Raw genomic sequence first — 26,126 nt, forward strand, 5'->3', positions numbered from 1 at the left:
CAGTCATTGTATTAATCACCCACGCTGTAGAAATCTGCAGTAACAACAAAGTAGGCATTGTTGTGGACCTCATGTCTAATCCCTGCTTTCTGACACAGAATTTCCATTTTCCACAATTCCACTGTTGCTGAATGTGGCTGACTTTTGGCCTGGGCTCCTTGAGTCTCTTTGACCCAGAGCAGAAGGGAAGCTGTTGCTTCAACTCTAGATTACTGTGCAAATACAACATGTTTGTCTTCAGTTAATTTCATTGCTTATCAATGAGTGGTTTATCATTTAATTATTTCCTTACTTGTAAAATTTGTAGCAAATGCTTCAGCTGTAGTGGACTTTACTTATGATTATTTTTTTTTTCCTATTACTTTTCTGCCCTCGCAAACTGAAGTGGCTCAGCTCACTTTATATTTTTCCCTTCTCTATCTCCTTCCCCTCCAGTGCTCTCATCTTGTGGGTGGTTGCTATCTGCTCTTTTTTGCTTTTGATGTTTTTGCCCTACTATTGTTTTAATAATGTAAAAACCCAAGTTTTAGCCTGTTCCTTGTGGTTAGTGCCCATTTGCTTCTCCTATTCCATTTTCCTTGCAGCTGTGCTTTACCCTTTTCTTCCTTTGGTTTTCTGGTACTTGATAGCTGATGCCAAACCTAGCATCAACTCTAGATTGCTAGAAAGAATAGCATAGAGAAAATGAATGCAGCAAAGATTCAGAAACTCAGGTATCAATTTATGTATTTCTATTTTTGTACCAATTTTTTTTTTCCTTTCACTGTCTTTTTACACACTCCAGTCTTTGTTGCTGTCCTTCTGTTTTTACTCCTATTTCTTTCTTTCTGCATGTTGTTGGTTTTGTTAATAGCAGCATTATGCAATGCTTAGAATTATGGGGATGATGAAAGACAAAGCGATAAGAGCAGGGGGCAGACTGATATCTGAGGTGGAACACTTTGGAATCTTCAGAAATTCTGTCTGCAGAAATTCAGAAATCTGGAGGACTTGAAATCAAGAGAACAGTGAATCTTAACATTCACAGTTAAACTAATAATCTTCAAGCATTAATTAATAAATAAATAAATTAATAAATTTCAAGCATTTGCCCTTATGCCCTTTTTAAAAACAAACAAAATCAGACCAAAACAAACAACAACAAAAAAGAACAGCCAATTTCTGTATGTATTTGTTTGAGTTTAAAAGAATGCTGAAATATCTGAGAACCCTGTATATAGGATCAGTAATGAATACATCTGACCTTTGGCTGTTTTCTCATTCAAAGGTGAGTGATGAATGGGCTAGGCTGAGAAGCCAGGACTGCTTTTTGCCTCACCATCTCATGGTTTTTGCTACAGTGCAACAGTGACTATAGTCCATGCTTGTTGGTTTGTTGAGGAAGGGAGCAGAAGGTGGTGGAGCCAAGAGGACCTGTTTGCGCACTCGCACAGGTTGTGGCTGTTAATGACACTGAGGTTATCTATCCTAGCCGGTATATCCTGTTGTGTCGCTTATGAGGCAATACCCAGCAAGAGATATCCTGTTATTTGTAGTTTTTCTTTGAAGTTTATTTGATTTGGGAACAAGTAACACAATGGTGAGAGGCATCGAAAATCTTCCAAATGATTGACTTAATGTATTAGATTCATGGTACTCCAGTGTGTCTTTATGCAGTGGTATAACCATATGTTGTAATATGCACTAATTGCATAAGTGCTGTAATTGTCATGCCAACAGCTTGGATTACTTTTTTGCATGTACTGGTTAATTACCCTTCCTTTTAAAATTAGAAGTTCAGAAGCAAGCCATGCTGTTCCTCAGTGAGATGGGATTGTGTTTTTTTTCTACACCTTTGTATACTTTACAGTTCTGGGGACTGTCTCCACATCTACTAAATGACTGATTATTAATGGTCTAGGAATAGATCACTTTCACCACTTCAGAAATTAACAAGCCTAATTCTCTGATTCTTAATTTGTGCATTATTTTGTTTTCATATCCAATATCTACAAGTCACTGTGCATTAGAAAGCAAAATTTAACAACAAGAACTACAAAAAAAATCAGGTAGATCAATACTTCTCTTAATAAGCATGCTATGTGGAAAACATAGGAAGAAATAACTAAGCATAATAGTTAAGTAACTATTTAATTCACCTTAAATACAAAAAGAATCACCTTCAGAAGTCATTGATTAAAGTGTAGATGACCAACAACATGCACATGGAATTCTGGAATGTTGATCATAAATTAATCTGGCATTGCACATATCTTTGCAATGACAGTTGCTACTGTAAGTATTTCTAATGCTGTGAAACATAAAAGCAAATATACTGAAGTTCTTTCTCAGTCCTCTAGCAGAATATATGAGGTAAAAAAATAAAATACTGCAAGTGGGAAGCTTGGAGAAAAAATTCCCACTTTTGAATACAGCCTCATATAGAAATCTATTTCCCACTACCTACAATGTCCTTTTGTGTGTGTGTGTGTGTGTGTGAATGGGCGCTTCTCTTGTTGTTGTTGTTTTTCTATTTTTTTTATTTAGTATCAAGCTACATTTGTTTGTTCTCAAGAAGTGAAAAACTGTATTCTGCAGTAAGAACTGTATTCCACCTTAAGTAGATGTAGCTTATCAACCACCACATTATGTGAATAATTTTTATTTCTATGTAGTGGTCTAGAAATAATTTACATATCATTTGCAAAGTTTACATATCATTTGCAAAGTTTATCATAGATGTCAATATTTTCAGTCTCACACAACTACTGCTAATGATGGCAAGATTTGTGTATGATAAGAGTATTTTCTAACGGTAATTAGAAGACAAAAAGATATTTGTATTTTGAGATAACTGTTAAAAGACAGGTACCTGAAAAAAGTTAAAGTCTCACTCAATCCAGCAATGATAAAAAATTTGCTGTTGCTGTTATTAAAAAAAAAAAAAAAGCAGTCATTCCCTCATTTAAAAAAAAAAAAAAAAAAGGAAAGAAAAAAAGAAAAACCAAAAACACTTCAGGGAAGAGGATTTGTAAATACAGAAATTCACTCCACATGTTCAGTGGAAATGCCTATCAACTTTGTAAACCTCTGGCTACTAGCCTTTTTCATGCTTCCCTGTGGTAAATGCTGCATTTGGGGTATGTCAAAGACATCTTTAAACAATTTCCGCAACCCTTCAAACAATGTGTAAGGTCCCGCAGAGCTTCCAGAGGAAGGCACTGCAGGTGTCTTTGCACAGATTTAAGAGTACTCTTAGCACCTTCTTGTACACTTATGTCGCCTTCTCAACCCATAAACACACATGCACACACGTATTTGCCATTCTTGTCAGCCCTTCATGGACTGAGAGCTGACAAGCTAAAATGTCTTTTTCCTTTGTCCCCTTACAGCCCCGTTGCTGTTATACCTGGTGCTCTCTGGATGTGTTCTCAGACATATTTTTAACAAAGTGTTCTCAGTGTGGGTCTTGTAAAACTCAGCAATTTTACTACAGTATTTTCTTTACAAAGAACATCCTGTTTCATAATAATTTATTGTATTCATTTGAAGATGTCCCCATGTCTTACAAGAAGCAATTCTTAAAAGGTAGTTGATGCTGTTAGTTGGAACTTTGTTTTCCTTGTAAAGTCAGCATGGTATAAAAAATTCAGTGTAAAAAATTGATTTTAAAAGATAGATTGTACCTTGATGGTACCTTGTTATTTAGTTAATGTATGCTTTCTATGATATGGAAGCTGCACTATATGCTATTTATGTCCTAGAAAATATTCAAAAATAATTGCTGACAAAAGCCACTTCACAGGTTGACTCAGAGGTACATCTTGTAATCTGATTGTTAATATTCTGGATAGCTAGGCAGAGAAAACTATTGATGTAGTTTGAAGATCTGCATAGAGACTAGTCAGGATTTTAGTTAAAATGTGGTGAGGAAGAGAGATTGAGATATTTGAGTTCTTCCAGCTTCACTGAAATTTTATGCTTATTGAGCATATAAATGCATACAATTTGTAATATTTTTGAAAAGGTAAGATTTTTTGCTAGTCAGTTTGAACTGTCACCTTTTATATCTTAGGAATTTATGTCTTTTCCAGAAGCAATGTGGAGTCACCTTAATTTTACTCTAGAATACAAGTAGCTCCTAGTTTTACTGTAAAATCCATGACTATCTGTCATTTGCTTTATTTTCCCCCTCAAGCCTGGGTTTGTGTTATGAAGTACTGATAAGAAACAGAGGCCTGATTCTTACCTTCTTACCATGTGGTCTCTTCAGCATGATCCATGCAGAGCAAGTAGAAGCAGCTACCGCTGAGATCAAACAATTTTCCAGGCTCAAATTAGCATGCAGATCTTGCCTTTCAACATTAACGGACCAAAGCAGGACCTCTCTATTTCCTAAAAAAAAGTTAATTCACTTAGTGTTTTTGCAACTTTTTTGGGGGAGGCAGAGAATTGACAACCATATTCTGAACTGAAGTACTATTCCGTATTTTCTCAATATGTGAGAATGCCAAAGGTTATATATTTTTTTACACCCACCAGTTTTGCATTTTTATTCCACCCTAGTCCACCTGCAAAAATATTGTTTCTATGGCCTGATCTGATGTCATGAACTAATGTGTCATAAGCTAAGAAAAACAGTGCTCTTACCTCTCCAGGTATGTAGTCAGATGATCCAGGCTGTCAGTGGAAATTTTTTTTTCTTTTTTTTTTTTTTCATCAGTGACATTGGCCAGCCTATCAAACTCCATAGGCATCTGTATCAGATGCCTTGGAATTGCTTTTGATGTGATTAGGGTACTAATTAGCTGTCTCAATCTTTATCTCCCTCCTGATGTTTTCTTTTGATTCATTTTGACTCTGAGGAGCCTGTATTCTGTGATGTTTGTTTTTGTATTGTGTCTAAAATCCCTAATGATAGCTTAAACTGTCCTCTTTTTGTTGAGTATTTCCCTGTGTTTACATACATTTTTCTGTTAAATGCATACATCAGGACTTTTCTCATAAGAATAGCTGTTATTTTCTAGAGGTGTAAACCATGTATTGTCAGTGTGAATATATATGTGCTATGGATTTTACAGTCCAAATGAGAATGTGCATAGTAACTTCATCTAAAACCATCAGAATCATAGCAAGTATTTGAATATTTATTCACCAGATAGTAACATTATAATTAAATTATTATGTAAAGCCAGTTAAATAACAGCAGAAGTTACTGTATTAAGGCCCACTTTGCAAGGAAACCAATGACAAGGAAGCAGTGAAACATGCTAATAGATTTTATGCTATAGCAATATATTGGCTTTTTATTGCTTTTCCACAGGCAGCAGATTCATGTATAGTTATTACTAGCTACATTATCTGCTAGTTTTCTATCAAAAAAGATTCAATCTATTGAATCATTTATCCAATATTTATCATTCTTATTGAAAATCCACTAGTGTTAGTACTATATAAAATATTGACTTAAATGTACTGGTTTTGCTAAAGATTAAAAACATATTAACCTAAAAGGCACATTTCTTAGGACATTTAAAACTATTTATTCTGGATGTTTAAACTGACAATATTTCTGTGTTGTGTGAGGAATGATTTTTATTTCTTTAAAAATCGTTGGCATACAGTAAGTGACCAATGCCATACTGATTTGAAGATGCTGAATGTTCATACAACTCATATTTGAAATTTTGATGTGTATTGCATTAGTTACTGAATATCAAGAATAAAATTTTTGCTCATACATAGAGTGCAAAATGGGATCTTTTGTAGCAGCACACGGCCTGTTTAGAATGATATAACAGGCACTGAATGTTCACATATCAAACAAAATGCCATCTTTCTGTAGAAAAGAGGTGTCAAAAAGTTTCTTTGTACCTTTAACGCATGTGATTATGTAGTACAAAATGCAGAGTTTGTAAAATTTCTTGAATATACAGGCAAAAAATGAATAATTCAAAACAACTCATAAGTTCTACATTCTATTGTATCTTTTATAACGCAGGCAGAAGATAGCATTGTGTTCCCAGTAGAGCTGAATTTGCACAAGTTACACCTCTGAAAATGCCAGATGGTCTATGGTCTACTTTTGAGAGCTGTCACATATGTAAAGATTTGAAAAAAGAAAGACAGCTGAATGAGAGCAGTGGATCATTAAAGAGAGAGTGAGAGTCCCTGGGTATCACTATGTTTTAAGAAGCATTGTGTCGTTCCCCATATTACACTTCTTTTTTTTTTAAGATATACACAACCTTTAAAAAATAAGGTAAAAATATTTCTGTTTTAAACTGAGTGGTTGTAGCTTAATCTTGGAACTGTCAATTGCTTTTGTTCTTTATGCTAGAATGCGGTCATATGGTTCCTAATTGGTTTCAAGTGTGTTTTAAACATAAGATTCAAGTCTCCCTAGTGCAAAATTATCAATAAAGTTAAAATAAATTTAAATTGAGATAACTAATCCATTTGGGGTTTTATTCCATTTTGATTTGACCTGCATATCATATGTGAATACTGTAAAGCCAGTCAGCTAAAAAGTTGTATGGTAATGCTGAAAGATTGAAGTGCGAGTACTTTGGGAACAGGATTATTATTAACACCCTCCCTCCCCCCCTCCCCCCCCAAAATAAGCAAACAAAACCCCCACTACCATAGTAAAAATACTAATAAAAGCAAAAACAGTAATTGTTTAGATTCCCCAAGCCTTACCATTCACCCACAATTTGACAGAAGAACTCAAAAAGCTTGTAATTTTGTAGATTGAATTTTGGAAAATTTCTCATGGAATAGAATCATAGAATATCCTAAATTGGAAGGGACCTGGAAGGATCACTGAGTCCAACTTCCAGATCCCCAAAAGGGCTACCCAAAAATCAATGGGTGACAACATGTCCAAGAGCACTGTCCAAATGCTTCTTGAACTCTAGCAGGCTCAGTGCCATGACCACTGCCCTGAGGAGCCTGTCCCAGTGCCTGACAACCCTCTGAGTGCAGAACCTTCCCTAACCCCCAGCCTGACCCTCTCCTGTCCCAGCTCCATGCCGTTCCCTTGGGTCCTGTTGCTGTCCCCAGAGAGCAGAGTCCAGAGCCTGCCCCTCTGCTCCCCTCCTGAGAGAGTTGCAGGCTGCCATGAGGCCTCCCCTCAGCCTGCTCTGCTCTGGGCTGAACAAACCAAGGGACCTCAGCCGCTCCTCATACATCTTCCCCTCTGGACCCTTCACCATCTTTATAGCCTGCCTTTGGACACTCTCTAATGGTTTTATGCTGTTGAAAGCACCAGAAATACATAAACAAGTGCAAAATGCTACCACCAATTTATCTGTCTTGAAAAAGATCATAACTGTCAGTTTAGAAACTTTAGAGACTTATGCTGGTAATGAGTCTGCTCCTATTTTAGGCAAGAGAAAACTAAAAAACTTGTTTTGGGGTTCCCATGATAGTCTGGAAATGTAAACAGCAAATATGTGCTGGAATTGAATTCCAGAGGCAAGAAAGTACCTTGCCTATGCTTCTGCTCATACATTTTTCAAGCAATAATGCAAAACTGAAAGGAACGGCAGCTTTGGTATTGCCATTGAAAACATTTTTAGGCAAGTTAGTTCAAGTGTAAGGATACCTTTGTACTCCTGCTCTGTTGGCCTGGAAGCTCACGAGCAGTTACCAATGGAAGGTAATAATCTTTGTCACTGCTGCATCTTTGGGGAGTCTAATAGCATAAATGTTCCTCTAGCCCTTCTCTTCTTACCTGCAACAGAAACTTTTCACTTTTGTAAAGTAGGTTTACAGTTGGTGTTACTTTGGCCTAGACTGATTTGCACAGTGTAGGGTATATTTTCAAAATCTTATTTGCTCTGACTAAAAATGTCAAATGGAAAATAAAAACAAACAACATCCCCTCCTCCTTTTTTTTTTTTTTCTTTTCCTTTTCAATATTTAAACCAAGATTTAGTTTAAGATTAATCTAAAGTTTAATCTGGACAACTAAATGATAGTTGGAGGAAGCAATGTATATATGATATCAGTGTCCTTGATAAAAGGGAAGTGTTGAGGCTTTATTAGGCAATTTCAGAACTGGGAGTCCTTTTAAAGACCATACTGGTCTGTGTGTCCTGATAGAATTCCAGAATGGTTTGGATTGGAGGGGACCTTAAAATCACCCACTTCCAACCTCCTTGTCATGGGCAAGGATGCCTCCCACTAGATCAGGTTGCTCAGGGCTTCATCTAACCTGGTCTTGAACACCTCCAGGGCATCTGCAACCTATTCCAGTGCCTTTCCACCCTCATAGTAAAGAATTTCTTCCTTATATCTAATCTAAATCTACCCTCTTTCAGTTTAAAACCATTACTGCTTATCACTACACCCCCTGACAAAGAGTCCCACCCACAGCTTTACAGCAGGCGCCCTTTAGGTACTGGAAGGCTGCTTTAAGGTCTCCCCAGAGTCTTGTCTTCTCTAGGCTGAACAACCCCAATGCCCTCAGCCTGTCTTCGTAGGAGAGGTGCTCCAACTCCTTGATCATCTTTGTGGCTATTGGTAGTATTTTAGTATTTGTCCAAAAGTTTAATCATGTGTATCTGAAGTGAACAGTGTAGCTGTTTCCTTTAAATGAAACTAAAATTACCTACACTTTTAAAAATGTATATTTTATGTAAAATAATACACTACATATATATAATATGCATACAAAGCTATACTGTGAAATCATCAGAAAATTTACATGAATTGTTTAAAAAGAGAATGAATTGCAGTGCTGAACAGTGTTTGCTTTTACTACTGGTGTTGTCTAATCTCTCTGAGAGTTAAGTGAAAGTCTTAAAGAAAAATTGGGGGGTTGGGGAAGGGAGGATGGCTTTTTTTCTTGACATTAAATTTATAAATAGTCAAACATAGGCCTTCTTGAAAACCTCTTTATGTCCAAGCAAGATAACAGTATTTTGATTAGGAGATGTGATTGGTCTGATGCTTTATGATTATGAAATCTGGTTGTGTTACTATCTTTATAGTTTAATTAGTTTCAGAACTTAGTTTTTTTTGTTGTTGTTGGTGGTGGTGTTTTTTTGTTTTGTTTTGTTTTTTAAGCTTCTTGAAGATTGTGACTGTTTTTGTTCTTCCCAGCAATCCATGAGTTTAAGCTCAATCTGGTGTTAGTTACCAGAATACTCCTATTCATATCTAATATACTGGTAGCTGGTAGCTGCCTTTCAGCCTTGTCACTCTGGTTATCTTCCGAAGACTGGCAGGCTGGCTAACTGGTAGTTTCACTTCTCTTTCTGCAGTCTCTATCTTTTCTGTACAATTTTCTCCTTATTGTTTGTGTTTCCTCCCATTCTTCATCTGGCTTTCTTTAGCCCAACTTTACCTCAGTTTTAATACTTTTTTTGCTCCCATTCCCGACTTTTTACTTCTTCCCATTGGTTATATTGTTCTCTCTGTCTAGTTCAGAAACCTATGAAACAGCGCAGTGTTGAATGGGGATTCTACGTCTCATCTAGACATGCAGCATATATATTTTTAATTACATAATAATAATTTAATAATGGTTAAATTTGATAATTTAATTGTAATTATTTTTAATTTAGGGATATTTTTTGCTTTCTTGTTTTGATGGAAGATGTTAACTTTTCAATCTGTTCTCAGAACAGTAAGAACAAAGAATTCCCAGTCTTGCCTGAAATGTTCAGTTATCAATTTACAGTTTTAATTAACACTTTCTTTCCATTTCATTTTAAGCACAACCTCAACGCTTGCCTCAGCCAAATACTTCAGCACTGGAAAGGGGTGAGGAAGAAAGTGGCAAAGTACAAAACGGCCATGTGGGCCTGAGTAATGGAAGTGGAATTCACAATGGGGTCAAGCATGCATCTGCAGACAACAGAAAACTTTCATCTCCTGTTTCAGAAAAAATGCACAGAAAAATTCAGTCCACCTTGTCTGTCAACAGTGACGGCAGCAAGAAGAGTAAAATAAGCTCTGCATTTTCTCAAAAGCCAGGTACTTCACCTGAAGGTAAGTAGATTTTTTTATTAAAAAAAAAAAAAACAACAACCAAAAAAAAAAAAAAACTGAATAAAGACTAGCCAAACTCCATTCTCACTAATAATTACACAATCAACTCAAAGTAATTGAAGAGCATGACTCATGCTCCAGAAGCAAATAGAAATCATTATGATAAAACATAAGTTACTTCCCCAAAGGAAAATATTAAGTATTTGAAGGAAATTGAAGCAATGGGAGATTTCTTGCTCTCAAACATTTGGCCAGCATAGTCTGGTGATGTTTAATTCTTTGTAGTTAGTATCCTGAACTGATAGAAATTCCAGTTAATGGCGTAACGGGTACACCAGAAAAATGTTAAAGCACTATTTCCTAACATACTACACATAACATACACATACTTAATTGTATACTTAATTGTATGCTTAAATACATAGTAACTACTACATTGTTAATACTTAACAATGGCAGGTTCCATGACAGTAGAGTTAGTTTTTAAAAATGTTCTGTTAGGAGATATTCTGACTAGCTGTGAGGTCTGAACACTAAATAATAAAATTTAGAAATGTGCTTTGATGATGAATGTGTCTTATGCTATATTTAGGCTGTAAATACTTTAATGAAAAAGTTTCATATTCCCTATGCACAGCTTAAATAAACAAAAGTAAATAATTTTGCCATATTTTTTTCAGCTCTGTGTGTGTTTTCACTGCTTGCAATTACTCTAATGGTCCCAGAGTTCCTGAGCCTCTACTCAATCTATTGCCTTCCCATTAGCACTAATATACTCAGAGAGCTTTGCTCCTGCCCATTACAGGAAGGGTGCAGAAGCTCTATAAATTTTATTGGTTTGAGGCAGGCTTTCTTTCAGAATGCAGGTCACGTCCATAGGTGCATCTAGTTAAAATAAATAAATAAATAAATAAATAAATAAATAAATAAAAAAAAAAAAAATCTTGGGGGGTAAGAAAAGACACAGATTCTCAGAAAAACAGGAGGCTGTACTGTTCAGTGAAATGGGGAGGATTCTCAGTGTGGATGGAAGCAAAAGGGATCAGAAAGACTGTAAGTATGTAGTGGCTTGGGTGAAACCCACTGATTTCAGTGGACTGACTTCTTTTGGCTTCTACTACTTCAATCAAGCCTACTGCGTGCATCTATGTAATAATATCAAGTAGAGCTTCATTTGTGCTGGGCCATGGGCTGGTCTTCCTTGCTGTGGTTTATTTTCATATATATCTTCAAGAACCTAATGTTATTTTTGACTTGTGCTTTCAGTTCTAAAATTTCTTTCCAAAACTGAGATTTCATTCTTGCTATATTCCCCTTCTCTCTTCCCGTTATGTGAAAAACAGTTCATCCTCCAGCCTTGCATTTTTCTTGTATATTTTTCATTCATGCAATATCAAAAAACTGGAAGTCAAGAAAAATAGATCTGTTCACAGAGCTGATACAAAGTGGCAGTTGCTAAATTTAAGATATTCAAACTCTGAGAAAGAAATTCTAGCATTATACAGAGATAGGTTCTGTTCTGTCCATGCCCTTATATACTTATTTATGGTTAACACTTCCTTTTTCTTCTAAAATTGCAGTTTAATTGCATTTAAACCAATAATAAGTACTAATAAGTACCACTTATTAAGTAATAAGTACTAATTAGTACCACTAATAAGTACTATGACTGAGGATTTCATAGACACTCTTTTGAGATGGTATACACAAATTAATTTGGACACAAGTTCTACAACTTCATATTCTGAATCTTACTTTTGTAGGCAGAGGTATTTTTTGTGAACAGTTCTGTATTCTTGATCTAATGACATTTCTGTAGAAACTATTGAAAAGATTCACAGAAAGATGGATCAGATAGGAAACTATTTGAAATTGTCTCTTTTCCCTTTCCTCCCCTCCCCTCTCCTCCCTCTGCCATCTGCATTTTTATATGAAGATCTAGACCATGGAGTCAAGTCAGCATTCCAAGATACGCTGTTTAGAAACACTTCACATCCAGTGAGGCTTAGGAGGGTGTAAGTGCATTCACTAACTCTGCTCTTCATCTGCATCTATTATTAATCCATATCATCCCTGAAGAAATCTTACTCAGCTCCATGACTTACACTACAAAAACAAAAAAACAAACAACAAAAAAACACAAAGGAATTATGAAAGAGTTGGAGCTTCTCTTTTAAAAAACAGTTTTTAAACACTATTTCAGTTCTAAGGATTTTTCAAAAGGACTGGATAGGTTTCACTGCAGTGAAAAAATGATTATATATATATTTTAATTTATATAATAATGTTAATGATATTTAAAATGTTTTGTGTCAGAAGTGTCACAGTTCTTGCAAAACTGTGGTCTGTAGACTACTGGCAAAGTGAATTGTCACTTTGCACCTATGATATGTAGCACAGAGCAACCTTGGAAACCTGAAAAAGAAATTGAAAATGAGTAAAAAAAAAAAGAGACAATTTAGTTGCTGCTTTTGGAAGTTTCTGTTTAACTACACACAAGGGGAGAAGAAAGGAGGAACAGTCCAAAGCAACTTAAAGAAGGAAGGAAATCTAAAGGAGACAGCAAAGAGGCAGCTGAACAGTAAATCTACGTGTTAGGAAATGAAGAGAGAGAGGTAAACTGAGTACATACAAGTGTATCAGAATGGTGGGACACAAATAATAACGATGTACCCAGGGCTGGAGAAGGAAAGGTGAAAAGAAACTGGGCAGTGGCGGGATGGAAGAGGAATTTAATTAACAGAATAGGTGGAGAGAAGGGGCAAAATGGAATAAACACTAACTATTTTGTAAAATACATGTACAAGCCGAGCTTTTCTACCAAGAATGTATGAAGCTTGATGATAAACTTTTTTTTTTTTTTTCTTTTTTTTTTAAATAAAGCATTTTTTTTAAAAGAAGTTAATGGTGGAGAGAAGGAACACAAGTTTTCAAATGGAGCTCTCACTTGTGGTCAAGTTGCTGTGACCTCACAGATTACTACGATTGTTAGGGTAGCAACTAAAATTCTGACAACCTGTCATAATCTGAGTTTAGATTAGCACTGAGTTTAGCACTTCACATATTTGAAACGCTGAGAGCATGCAACTACTGTGCTCATCTGGACAGGATAGCTCATTAAACTACTGTAAGCAGATCATGAGCCAGACTCCTTTATGTATGGCAGATCTTTATTTCATTCCTTTTCAGGCTCCCTAAACCAGAGAGGCAGGACAAGGCATCTTCTTTCCAATTATTATTATTTTTTTTTTCCCCAAAATAGGTCACTGGAAGTTTAATAAAGCTAGATAGCTAGATGCAGGAGAGAGGTAGATGCAGCATGTGTGTGTATGTGCATATACAAAGGTACAAAGGAGCTTTTTCCCTTTCTTTTCTTCCCCTTCCCCCTTTCCCTTTCTTCCATTCTCTTCTCCTTTTTTTTTCTTTTTTTCTTTCTCCTCTCTCCTCTCTTTCTCTCATTCTTTCCCTCCTCTTTCTCCCACTCTCTTTTTCTCTCTCTTTCTCAAATTTTCTTTCCTTCTCTTTCATCCTTTCTTTCTCTCCTGTTCTCTCCTTTTCTCATTTTCTCTCCTGCTTTCTCCCTCTTTTTTCTTTAAATTTCTTTCTTTTTTTTTTTTTTTTTTTCTTTTTTATTATTTCTTACATGCACTTCTGAAATCGGCCCTATCAGCCCTTAGACAGCTACTTAATCAATATCCTGCAAATCTCTTTACTTCTGCCAAAATTTCCATTGTTATCTTTTGGAACTTGCTTTAAACTGGAGTTCTGTCTGAGCAAGAAGTATTTTAGTACTTTAAACTGTTTGTTAGACAAGGTTGTGTCAGAAGGCAGTTGTCAGTCAGGCAACTAACATTATCATATGGTCAAAACTATCATTTAAAAAAAAAATATTTTGAAAAGCAGTGTGTTTTAAGCATGGTTTGTACTTTTGCTTGCATAGAAATCTTGGCACATGTTTTACACATTTGTTAAACAAGCGAGTGGAACACAGGGCCTGCAATGAAGAAAGATCTTTCCACAGCATCCATTTTATAAGGTCACAGTCCAGCTGGCATCTAACTAGTGTCAGTATTTGCATTGGTGAACAATGGGAATGAAAGCTGCAGATTTGAAGGAAGTCTTAGGTATTGTAAATTGGCACGTTTCATAGTATTTCTATATGTTTAACATAAAGAACCTGGATCATTTTTCTTCCAAGGTTACGTCTGTATTAAGAGTTTAGAATATAGGCTTTGATGAAAGTTTCTATTGATTTTGCAGTGTTCTGTTCATTTTGCCTGTTAATTTTCTTGATCAAGAGAGATGATCATTTTCTATTTTAAAAAGCTGAAATATCACCTGTCGTGATTTGTAACTTTATTGACCCCCATCTAAAGAAATGGAGCTCTGTTTTCCAGGGATAGTTATACTCCATCTGACATGTCAGTTTATTCTGTCTGGTTTTCTTCTTTTTATTTCAGAATTTTAGTGGACATGGTGAATTTTCTAAAAGAGGATGGGAAGCAGAAGCTGCACAGGAGCTCCACATATTATGGGCATGGCATTGTGTTAGCGCACATGCAGCTGCTCTGTAAGCTGACATCCCACCTCTGGGTAACACACACCTTTTAGAAATGTGGGCTGGGGCAGTTTCTCCATGGCTCACCTCCTGTTTGTAGCTGAGTGCTGTGCTGATCTGGCCAGGGCTATTATTCCTGGCCACGGCTTATCCCTGCCTGCGCCAGTGGCAGGAAGCCTACAGCGCCTGCTGGGGCTTCTGTTCAGGGCGCTGCGGGGGCCCGGCACGAACACCCGCTGAGGACCTCAACCGGCACTTTGATTGCGGGTTTGCCCTTTTTTGATTCTTGCTGTGAGACAGCAGAGTGCCTGGAGATTTGTTTTGAGTTGTCTGAACTCCGTGGATATAGTTAGTAAAAAGCTGACCAAGGTCAGTATGCTGTAAGTGAGCTTATTTACCATTACAGACAGGGAAACCTTTTATCATATGTGACCTGCCTGCTTGGTATGAAAGCTTATTGGGTCAGTTTGTGAGAGGTTAGTGTCAAGCATTACAAAAGCAGCACAGATCAGCCTGCCTGTGTGCTTCTCTGTACACTTTTTTCAGTTTAACTTCTGCAGATCTTGTACAGTTTAGATGATAGTTCTCTTAAAATCTGTTTCTTAAGCAAAGCTGCATCTTTTCATAATAATGAAAAGGAGGGGATAAAAGGGAAGCTGAAATAAAAGAAACATATGTGTGAGTATTTAAAAGAAATTAGATATCAGAACAATGTGTGTATGGAAAGATTTTAGAAATAAAAAGTAATGTGCAAATGTTTGAAGACATGTACATAGACAAAAATTAAAGCTGTTTCATTGCTAATATTATTTCTTTTCTTTAATTGAACATAGCTATTATAACCATGATGAGATATAATGTGGGGCTCCCTGGGCTTTGAGTATCAGTGGATAAACAGTTTTAAGAGATTTTAAACTGCTAGTCTGGATATTGTCTGAGATAACGTTTATAGCCCAGTTAAAGTAGGTATTATTTGTAACATATACACTGGCTACATCAGCGCAAGGTAGCTGGAATTACATGTATGATCTAAGCAACAAAAACTTGGACAAGTTTGCTGAGCTTCTATTTGCCTTGGCATTGTTTTAAGAGTTTTCATGAAGTTTCCTAACAAATCTGTGACTTTTGGGGATGTGCCAAAAGTCTAAGGAAACAGCTTTAAACAGCTTTACTTACACTGGTATTTAAAAACGCTGCATGAGATGACCCTTTTAACTTCAGGTTGAACTTTTATCCCAGGATAATAATGAAAAGGTAATTGTGGATGAGATTGTGAGTCTGAAAGTGAATCTGTTTTTTTCCACTAACAGTGGGTTGGTCTAATAAGATATATTCTCAGCGCCTACAGACCAAGCCTATCATAATTTATGTCATCCAGCATAGTTTCTGGGAGCTTGAATCCTACTCAACAAATGTGATACAATGTTTTGACTGGCATGGTGTAGTTTGGAAGTCTGGAGGAAAGTCTTCATTAATGGTGGTCTTACGTAATGAGAAATAGACTAATTTCTTCTCTCTCTGTGAAAGTATTTAAGTGAAAACTTAAATTCCAAGAAACTTAGAAGTTAACTATTTATCAACATTGCTGCATCATGAACAGCAAGGAAGATGCAGTTTGGTCCTTAGTAAAAGGGCACCCCTAATTCTCATTTTCATGACTATCTCTAATGGGGAAAAAAAAATTAAAAAAAAAACTTTTATCCTAAAAAATATTAATAAAATAAAATAAAAATGCCACTTATATCACTTTAAACTAGCTACTCTTTAAGGTAACATAGGTGTTGTGTCACAACTTACATTGCTGTATCATTTCTTTAACAAAAAAGGCTAAAATATGTTCAAAGTTTCTAGAAAACATGTTATCAGGCCTTAAGATCATCAAATTTACTTTTTACTTTTTTTTTTTCCAAATATATAAATTACATTTAATTCCAATTGGAATAATTTGTTCCACTATTCACTTATCTGCAAAAACTATTAGGATTTTGATGTAGTAAGTTCAAAGAGAGGAAATTAAGTATAGTCTTAACATGTTAAATTAGTCGGTATTGGTACCAGGGAAGAATTATCAGGGAGTGCAAACAGTAGAATATATATTAGTGGTCTCCAACATGGTATTGATAAACCTGGTATTCTCTCTTTGGGAGTTTTATATAGTATCTTCTTCACAGATGGCTTTCTCTGACCATGGCATCCTACAACAGCAACCAAAGGAAGTATTTTAAACTCTATAAATTTTTCTTTGAAACTGGCAGATTGGGGTATGAATATGGGTACTAGTCAAGAATGTGTAAGTTTTGTATAATATATAGATATAAAATCACAGAAACATAGAATATCCTGAATTGGAAGGGACCTACAGCGATCATCAAGCCCAACTCTACCCAAAAATCAGACCCTGTGTCTGAGAGCATTGTCCAAATGATTTTTGAGCCCTGGAAGGCTCAGTGCCATGACCGCTCGCTGGGAAGGCTGTGCCAGTACCCAACCACCCTCTCAGTAAATAACCTTTCCCTAACATCCAGCCTGAACCTTGGACCCTGGAGATATGTTATGAGACATTAAGGTCTTGTGTCACTGCTATTACAAAAAACACCATGACTGCATCTTTTCATCTTATTTATAATTGCATCAATAAGCTAAGAAGTAGGAGTCATACATGAAAGTAATTCTTCCAACAATCCATCCAGAAAAAAGGTATTGCTGATTTTTAGAGTCGTGATTCTGAATTCAGCTGGTCAGGCAGAGCTAGGTGACAGCATGTTTTGCCAAGTGTTGAATACACAAGGAAATTAAAATAAACAACAACAAAAAAATTCTTTTAGCGTTTCAGTCAGTGAAGAAGAGATGGAAAGATCCTCACTGAGTTTGTGCTATAGCATTAAAGGCAAAGGCAAAAAATTGTTATTTCTTTCTGTTATCTTGGGCCATATTTGGTAGCTGTTACCTTGGAAATATCATAATTTAAACCAACATGACCTCTACGTTTAAGTATCGATTAGTGTACGATAAGTGTAAAGGGAAATTATTATTTTTTTTCCAGAAAAGTGCCGGAAAGTGCAGTCCCTTTTGGTTTAATTTATGAATTGTTGTCCATCAAAAAATATATATGTTATAATTTATATAAATGTTTAGTTCTTACCCTTCAATTTTACATATCCCTGTATCACAGAATCACACAGAATCACAGAATTTCTAGGTTGGAAGAGACCTCAAGGTCATCGAGTCCAACCTCCAACCTAACGCTAACAGCCCTCCACTAAACCATATCCCTAAGCTCTACATCTAAACGTCTTTTGAAGACTTCCAGGGATGGTGACTCCACCACTTCCCTGGGCAGCCTGTTCCAATGTCTAACAACCCTTTCAGTGAAGAAATTCTTCCTAACATCTAACCTAAAACTCCCCTGGCTCAACTTAAGCCCATTCCCCCTCGTCCTGTCACCAGGCACGTGGGAGAACAGGCCAACCCCCACCTCGCTACAGCCTCCCTTGAGGTACCTAAAAAGAGCGATAAGGTCACCCCTGAGCCTCCTCTTCTCCAGGCTGAACAAGCCCAGCTCCCTCAGCTGCTCCTCGTAGGACTTGTTCTCCAGGCCCCTCACCAGCTTCGTCGCCCTTCTCTGCACCCGCTCAAGCACCTCGATGTCCTTCTTGTAGCGAGGGGCCCAAAGCTGAACACAGTACTCGAGGTGCGGCCTCACCAGAGCTGAGTACAGGGGGACGATCACCTCCCTCGCCCTGCTGGTCACGCTGTTCCTGATACAAGCCAGGATGCCGTTGGCCTTCTTGGCCACCTGAGCACACTGCTGGCTCATATTCAGCCGACTATCCACCATCACTCCCAGGTCCTTCTCTGCCTGGCAGCTCTCCAACCATTCCTCTCCCAGCCTGTAGCTCTGCTTGGGGTTATTGTGCCCCAGGTGCAGGACCCGGCACTTGGCCTTGTTGAACTTCATGCAGTTGACCTCAGCCCATCGGTGCAGCCTGTCCAGATCCTCCTGCAGAGCTTTCCTACCCTCGAGCAGATCGACACACGCACCTAACTTGGTGTCATCTGCGAACTTACTGAGGGTGCACTCGATGCCCTCGTCCAGATCATCAATGAAGATATTAAAGAGGACCGGCCCCAGCACCGAGCCCTGGGGGACGCCACTAGTGACTGGCCTCCAACTGGACTTGGCTCCATTCACCACGACTCTTTGGGCCCGGCTATCCAGCCAGTTTCTAACCCAGCGAAGCGTGCGCCAGTCCAAGCCAAGAGCAGCCAGTTTCTTGAGGAGAATGCTGTGGGAGACGGTGTCTGAGCATCTTGTTTTCAATACTGATGCTCATAAAGTTTTATTAAGGTGTTTTGTTTAAAAGTTATTTGTAGAACAAAATTTGTTATGGTACTTGGTTCTTGCAGTTGTATTTTAAAGATGTAAAATACTAAAAATCTCAGTTCTTCAAATATGAGGGCTTCTTAGATACAACTCTTGGCTTCTTTATCTTTTTCCTTTGCATTAAAAGAAAATCTGAAAGGAGATTGTACCTGAACAAATTTAACACCATCTCCATGACAACCAGCTAATTAATCGCTATTGGTATGGCTTTGGTCCTCTTCAGTGAACGGATACTCCCCAGCTTTATTTCACATATCTTCTGTGTTTTCTATGAAGGTCATTTATTTAGTGACAGCATTTCCTAGGAAAAAGCAGCCTTTTTAGTACAGGCAACAATTGTCTTTAAAAATAGCTCAATCTTACCTGCATTTTTCTTCTTTTTTTTGATGTTTAAATTTTCTTTTTCACTTGGGTATATAAGCTCATTGTGTATGTTGTGACTGTGACGACATTGCAGTACAGGCATTCCCAAGATAAGTTTGGATCTAACTGACGTAGTAATTAGGAGAAATCCATCTGCAGCATTGTGGAGGTAGTGTGGACTAAGGATTCAGGTAGTTGTTTTCATTCTTGGGAAAGATTTTGCAAGTGGTGTTGAACTGTGAGCTGCATTGCTGTGAGTATTGTGTGTTTAGCTGCTGGCTGGGTTAAATCACAACAGCTTGCTAGTGTAAAATCAGCTCTATTCTATCCTGCAGTCAGTTTCTGCAATGTTAGTGATACTTTGATTCAATCAAGATACTTGCCAGGGTTACTCCATCATTTTAGATATTATAAATATGTTTTAGAGTCTTGGTAATTGTATTAGTACTGCAAGTAATTGCAAGCTTTCCCCCAAAATAAGAGCCTCCAACCTGTGATTTCTATGAAGATTCAGTACTTGGTCAGAGGAAATGTCTGCATACTTCAATATCCTGTTTTTGCTAATGGCCTCTCTTAGCAGATACCTGTGAGGGACTCTAGGAACAGAAAGGATGAGATGATGCAGGATATTTTCCCCAGAACAACTTCCCAATCTTCAAATATCTGTGGATAAAGGAGTTAAAGGCTTGCAAGCTGTAAGAAGAAAAATGAAAGCTGTTTATGAAAGAACAATATTCTCCAACTGAATGTTTTGTGTATTTTAAAGTTTTCATTTTCTTTCTGGGCTGGCTGTACACTGCCTCTTACAAATTAAACATGCTTCACAGACATTATATACTTACTATTGCCTGAATGGTTACACTCAAAGATTTGTGGTCAACAGTTCAATATCCGGGTGGAGATGAGTGATGAGTGGTATCCCTTAGGGATCTTTACTGGATCCACTATGGAACTTCTTTGTCAGTGACATGGGCAGTGGGATTGAGTGCACCCTTACCAAGTTTGTAGATGACACCAAGCTGTGTGGTGTGGTTGACATGCTGGAGGGAAGGGATGCCATCCAGAGGGACCTTGACAGGCTCCAGAGGTGGGTCTGTGTGAACTACATGCAGTTCAACAAGGCCAATTGCAAGACCCTGCACCTGTGTTGGAGCAATCCCAAGCATGAATACAGGATCAGCAATAAGTGAATTGACAGCAGTTCTGTGGAGAAGGATCTGAGAGGTGATGATGGATGAAAAGCTCAATATGACCCAGCAGTGTGTGCTTGCAGCCCAGAAAGCGGTCGTATCCTGGGCTGCATCAAAAGAACGGCCAGCAAGTTGGGAGAGATTGATTCTCCTTCTCTACTCTGCTCTTCTGAGACCCCACCTGAATAGCTGCGCTCAGCTCTGGGGCCCTCAGCACAAAGGGCATGGACCTGTTAGAGTGGGTCCAGAGGAGGATGATCAGAGGGCTGGAGCACCTCTCCTACAAAGACAGGTTGAGAGAGTTGGGGTTGTTCAGCCTGGAGAAGAGAAGGTTCAAGGGAAACCTTATAGTGGCCTTCCAGTACTTAAAGAGGGCAGGGCAAGGGGTAATGGTTTTAAACAGAAAGAGGGAAGATTTAGATTAGATATAAGGAAGAATTTCTTTACTCTGAGGTGGGGGGAAGGCACTGGAACAGGTTGCCCAGAGAAGCCGTGGATGCTTCATCCTTGGAAATGTTCAAGGCCAGGCTGGTTGCGGCTTTGAGTAATGGGATTTGTGGGAGACACCTGCCCATGGCAGGGGTTGGAATCTTTAAGGTCCCTTCCAGCCCAAACCATTTTGTGATTATATGACAGTGAAAACAAATCCCTCACTCTTCAGTTTCAATTTCATTGAAACTGTTTAATTCCATGTTTAATTCCAGTGTTTGTGTTTTTCTGTCCTGTCTCACAGACATATCAAATGTTTGAAATTATTCCATAGTTGAATAAATTCCATTAAGTTAATTCTTTTGGTGCCTTTTTTTTTTTTTTTTTTTTTTTTTTTGACAGTGAGTTACCTTTCTGGTTACCTTATGTAATTTAATAGTACTTGAGAGAGATGCATATTGACATTCAGGTATAGGTGTGAATTCCCCTGAAACAAAGTAATTGGGACTGGGGATCATGGATATGGATATTTTACGTAATAAATGTCTGGAGAAATAAATTTAAGTGGACATTTAATACTTGGAATTTTCATGAAATGATTTGGAGAAAAGAAGCTTACACCAAAACTGACCAAAACTGGTAATTGAATAGGAGATGTTAGGCTGCATAAGTGACCTTGAAGATAGGAAACATGTTCTTTATGGTGTTAGATTATGTCTATTGTGAATCATTGTCTTTCAAGAACTTATCTGACATTGTGATGCATCTGTATTTAGAATAATATTTTAAATTTTCTCTCTCTCTCTTTTTTTTTTTTTTTTTTTTTTTTTAATATGTGACATTCTACTGAACTGGTATACGTGAAGATTGCTGTGTTCACTGTATCCTGGCTTGCTTGTTCTGTGAATTTCTCACTCTCTGTAACATTGTTCTGGGACAAGCATCCTGTGGCATCTGCACATCGGAGGCCTGCTGCTGTTGCTGTGGGGACGAGATGGGAGATGACTGTAACTGCCCTTGTGACATGGACTGTGGCATAATGGATGCATGTTGTGAATCTTCAGATTGCTTGGAGATCTGCATGGAATGCTGTGGGATCTGCTTCCCATCCTGAAATACTTATTCCTTTCTAATCTCTTAAAAACTGGAGAGCTTTTCTTTAAATACATTTGAAGAAAGACAAGGTAAGATTTTCACACAATCAACTGGTATTGCACTGTTCATTCCCTATATATAAATATTTTTTGTAAGCAGTCCTCAAATCTGTCTTCTAACACAAGTTGTATAGTTTTGTATGTGAAACTCAAGCTACATTCCAGCTTCCTTTTGGCTTTGCAAATGGAAGATTTTAATGAAACTGAATTATAGGCCTGATACTGCAGGCAATATATGAGGGCAAAGTTGCCATTTGAATGTAGTGACAGATTTTAGTTGGAGTAAAGACTACAGGGCAAAGCCTTAAGTATTTGCCTTTACCTACTTTAATGTTTAAATGCTCAAATGCCTACATAAATAACATTCCTTTACAGGAATTCTTAAAAGCAAAATGTCTTTGTTTCGGTCTCCTTGGGTTCAAACTAACCTTGTTCTATAATCTTAAACTAAATTCAGTTCTCAACACCACTAACCTACTGTTGGTTTTGCTACCATGGTCACATTGACAATGTTTCTTTTGTTTTGAATATCTCATTTGTTTGAGAGATATTCCTCATATTATGTTAATAATACATGTAGATTTGGCAATCTGGAGTCAATGTAAATTTTACTATCAATTAGAGTACCAAGGTTTCATTGTTATCAATCAAGACAGAATAGAGAACTTTTGTTCTACTTCATTACTAATATTACTTGAAATGCTTCTTTTAGAAACAGACTTTGGAAATCTGTGTAGACATGAAATATATCCATAGACTAATAAATTAACAAATCTTAAAAATTTGGCTATTAAGGGGAAAATATCAAAAGTTAACTCAAGAATCTAAATCTGTACATTAGAGGCCCTGCCAGGTTTTGTGGCTTTACAGTTAGTATCATGTAATTTAATATTTATTCATTGTGTGAGCATGATCCATACAAGATTGCACCATTTAAACTGGATAGAAAGACCAAATTAAAACCGACTCAATCAAGGAATTCTGTCATCATATATGAGAATATTACATTTGCTTTTTGTATATGTTTTAAGTGATATTTTTAAAAAAGCTATGTAAAAAAGGGATATATTTTAAAAGTATATCCTTTTCACGTAAAAATAATATGATTTGAAAAGTTGCTAAGTACACAGTTAGGATTTGGTTGGCAATTTTTTCCCTATTATACCATTAAGACTTTCTGAGAAAAATCTGTCTTTGTCTTTGCAATTCTGAAATTAATTTAGTCCAACTCATAGAAAGGTTTACGACATTCCCAGATTTAGTGAATAATGGTACCCATTTTCTTTCCCATTTGCTAGTTTCTCCCCTCTATGTCTGTAGCTCGTTAACTTTTCTGCATAAAACCACCTGTACATCTTGATCTCACATACTGAAACTTTCCTACCTACACTTCAGATTTCCTATTTGGAGATTGTTGGATCTGGTAAATTTATACCTTGTTAAAGAGTCATCAATAGCCAATACCATATTTCTGTTAAGTGAATTGATCATAAATGTCTCTTTCCACTGGAGTGAATTCAGTTTATGCAAATGTGACAAACTAAACATCACAGGAATGTGAAGCTAAGTCAACAAATTGCCTTATATTAATCCAAGCTTCTACCTGTGAACACTGGCTAGTAGTGCCTACTACTGCAAGTTATCACTGAAGGTAAAATAGCCAAATCCTCAACTGTATTTGGGAGCTGGGAGGTGTTACCTTTTGCCTTAACATCTGCAATATTGTGGTATATTCTGATGCAATGCAGATTTACTCAGAGGGTGTCTTATCTGCTTTTTGATAGTTACTACAAGAAGTGATCCATATGTGGTGGTTTGGTTTTGTTTTGTTTTCCCCATATGTTGGGCCAGATTCAGATCTGTGTTGCATAAACTGAGTACATTTCCATTAATGTCAGAATTTTCCATTGGTGTAGTTCCAGTTAGAGAGCACAAAGATATTATGGTAATAGGCAGGCTAATAAGCAATCATATAGCTAAATTGATAAATTCCCTGAGCTCAGAATCAGGCCCATGGGGCTCAATTATGACTCCTAAAAGTCTGAACCACATTGGGAAGGGGGAAGAGGTACATTGGTTGAGTGGCAGTGCCTGGAGGCATTTTGCCTTTGTAAGGCATAATGCCTCTGGGGAAATTGGGGGCATCACAGTGAGCACTGGGACTTGATGCACCTTGGAAAAAGTGTAGACAGTGCTTCACCCATTGTAGGCCTATGGTTGACACAGTGGTGGTGGGGCCATGCTCTCTGGGGCCAGGTAGCACCACTAGCTGTCTGTCCTTCCTTGTGTCCTTCTTACCACAGAGAGGTGAATTATGGCTGTTTCCTGTCTGATTGTGCTTCTGGAGGTGGGGAAAAGTACTTCCTGTCTCCTGTCCTGTTAGGACATCCCTGCCCGAGCATTTCCAACTTTGTGTTTGGAAAACTGCACATTTGCATTTCAAGCTTTCAGTGAATACTGGATGTAAAAATTACTTTTACCACAGGATGATATAGTATAAGAAACGAAAATGTTAATCCAGGGAGTATCGTCTGTGTAAAAGAATTATACAATTTACACAATCCCTTGTTTCTACTTACATGAAATCAGATTTTGTTTTGATTGTTTGAAATTATGAAAATCTGAGGAATGTATTTACTATTAAGAACATATTTCTAGTATTGTACTGTCCAGTACAAATTCTAGATACAAGAGCTCTGTTGATGCATCTATGCATATGTGTACACTCTCCTACACGTGCACACACACAGAGATATATTTCTTTTCCCATTTCGTTTGTGAAATACAAGAAAGTGAAAATACTGTGTTTATTAACACAGTGATTAGGACTATAAAATTATTACAGTTCAAAAAAAACATGTGATTTGTTTGACATTTAAGTGTAATCTGCTACTATTTGTCGTAGAGATATTAGCACTTTTGTAAAATGTATCTTTGTAGCAGAGAATATTAGTATGTAGTTTAAGGACTTCCTTTTTATATTTATATTATTAAATTCTGTTTTGTAATTTTCACTCTGTAGACTATCTTATATGCACCTTGTGTCATTAAAACAATCATAATTAGAAGGAGACAAATGTGAAAATATAGTTTAAAACATCAGAACTTAATTGTATTTTATAAGAGTTCTTGTGAACTTGTACAGTGTTTCAGTATATATCTCTGCAAACTGTCCCATTTTGGAAAAATGGTAACTTGCTATTTGTATTTTCTATTAACTGGATGTGTTATTCTCAAACACTATTTTGAAATAAAGATCTTTATTTTGAAACTTCGGTATATCTTCTAGTTTTGTCCTGTTACTGTTCTGAATGGTAATTTTTTGTATTATTTGTGATTTTTCTGTTATAACACTTCCTGAAGGCTTTAACCTTCGGGTACTTTGCACAGAGAGCATTAGCCAGAGTAGGTGAGCTGTCTTACAGGTGGGTCTGTGCCATTTCGGGTGCCAGAATCTGGGCTAGCGTGAATCTCCACCATGTAGCCCAACAATGGAAAGTTCATCATTAAGGGGACAAATTTGTGTCTGAGTGCAATTGTATTAATTACTGTATTGTATTAATATTAATTAATTGTATTAACTCTAGTCATTATTAAATTTGATCAAAATGAGAATAATTTCAATGCATCTGTTGGAACAGTCTGGTTTTCTAAAAGCAAGCTGAACACAGAGTGTTCAGTTGGTTCATAACACTGCAGTAGATAGATAAAGATGAAATGGCATTTGTGGCCTATGGAATTGTATACACAGTACCACTATTTTAAAGCTTATACTACTTTAAAAACACAGAAACTGTTGTCTTTTACACTAACTTTCCTACATCTAATTTAAAATTATGTAATGTATATACACATTGCATATTGAATTATATCCATGGAACATGGGCTCTTAGAGGGTCTAAAATAATTCTGTTTTGTCGCCTGTGGATGTTACACAGGTAGTATATTTAAACTGACAGAAATTCTGTGCTCAAGTGTGTACCATGAGATCTTGCTGTTGAGACTGTGCCAAAATTCTCTTTGTAAATAATTGTTTGTGTAAGAACACTAACAAAAATATGGACAAT

The 26,126-nt window shown here is 37.0% G+C and overlaps 1 protein-coding gene across 3 annotated transcripts in view; it reads left to right on the forward strand.

Moving 5' to 3' along the window:
• The window catches only part of MDFIC (MyoD family inhibitor domain containing), a 51,123-nt gene extending 25,808 nt beyond the window's left edge, over positions 1 to 25,315 (forward strand). Inside the window, exons 4-5 of one of the 3 annotated variants that reach the window (XM_084298199.1) lie at positions 9,706 to 9,981; positions 21,772 to 25,315. In XM_084298199.1, coding sequence (XP_084154325.1) covers positions 9,706 to 9,981; positions 21,772 to 22,019 — 524 coding nt within the window. In that variant the 3' untranslated portion in view covers positions 22,020 to 25,315. Of the gene's footprint in view, positions 1 to 9,705; positions 9,982 to 10,661; positions 11,375 to 14,441; positions 14,576 to 21,771 lie in introns of those variants that run through there. The other 2 variants (XM_084298201.1, XM_084298200.1) reach the window with 2 other exon arrangements.
• Positions 25,316 to 26,126: the final 811 nt, after the last annotated feature.

The sequence above is a fragment of the Netta rufina genome (assembly GCF_964035555.1).
Source record: "Netta rufina genome assembly, chromosome: 1".
Lineage (NCBI taxonomy): Eukaryota > Metazoa > Chordata > Aves > Anseriformes > Anatidae > Netta > Netta rufina.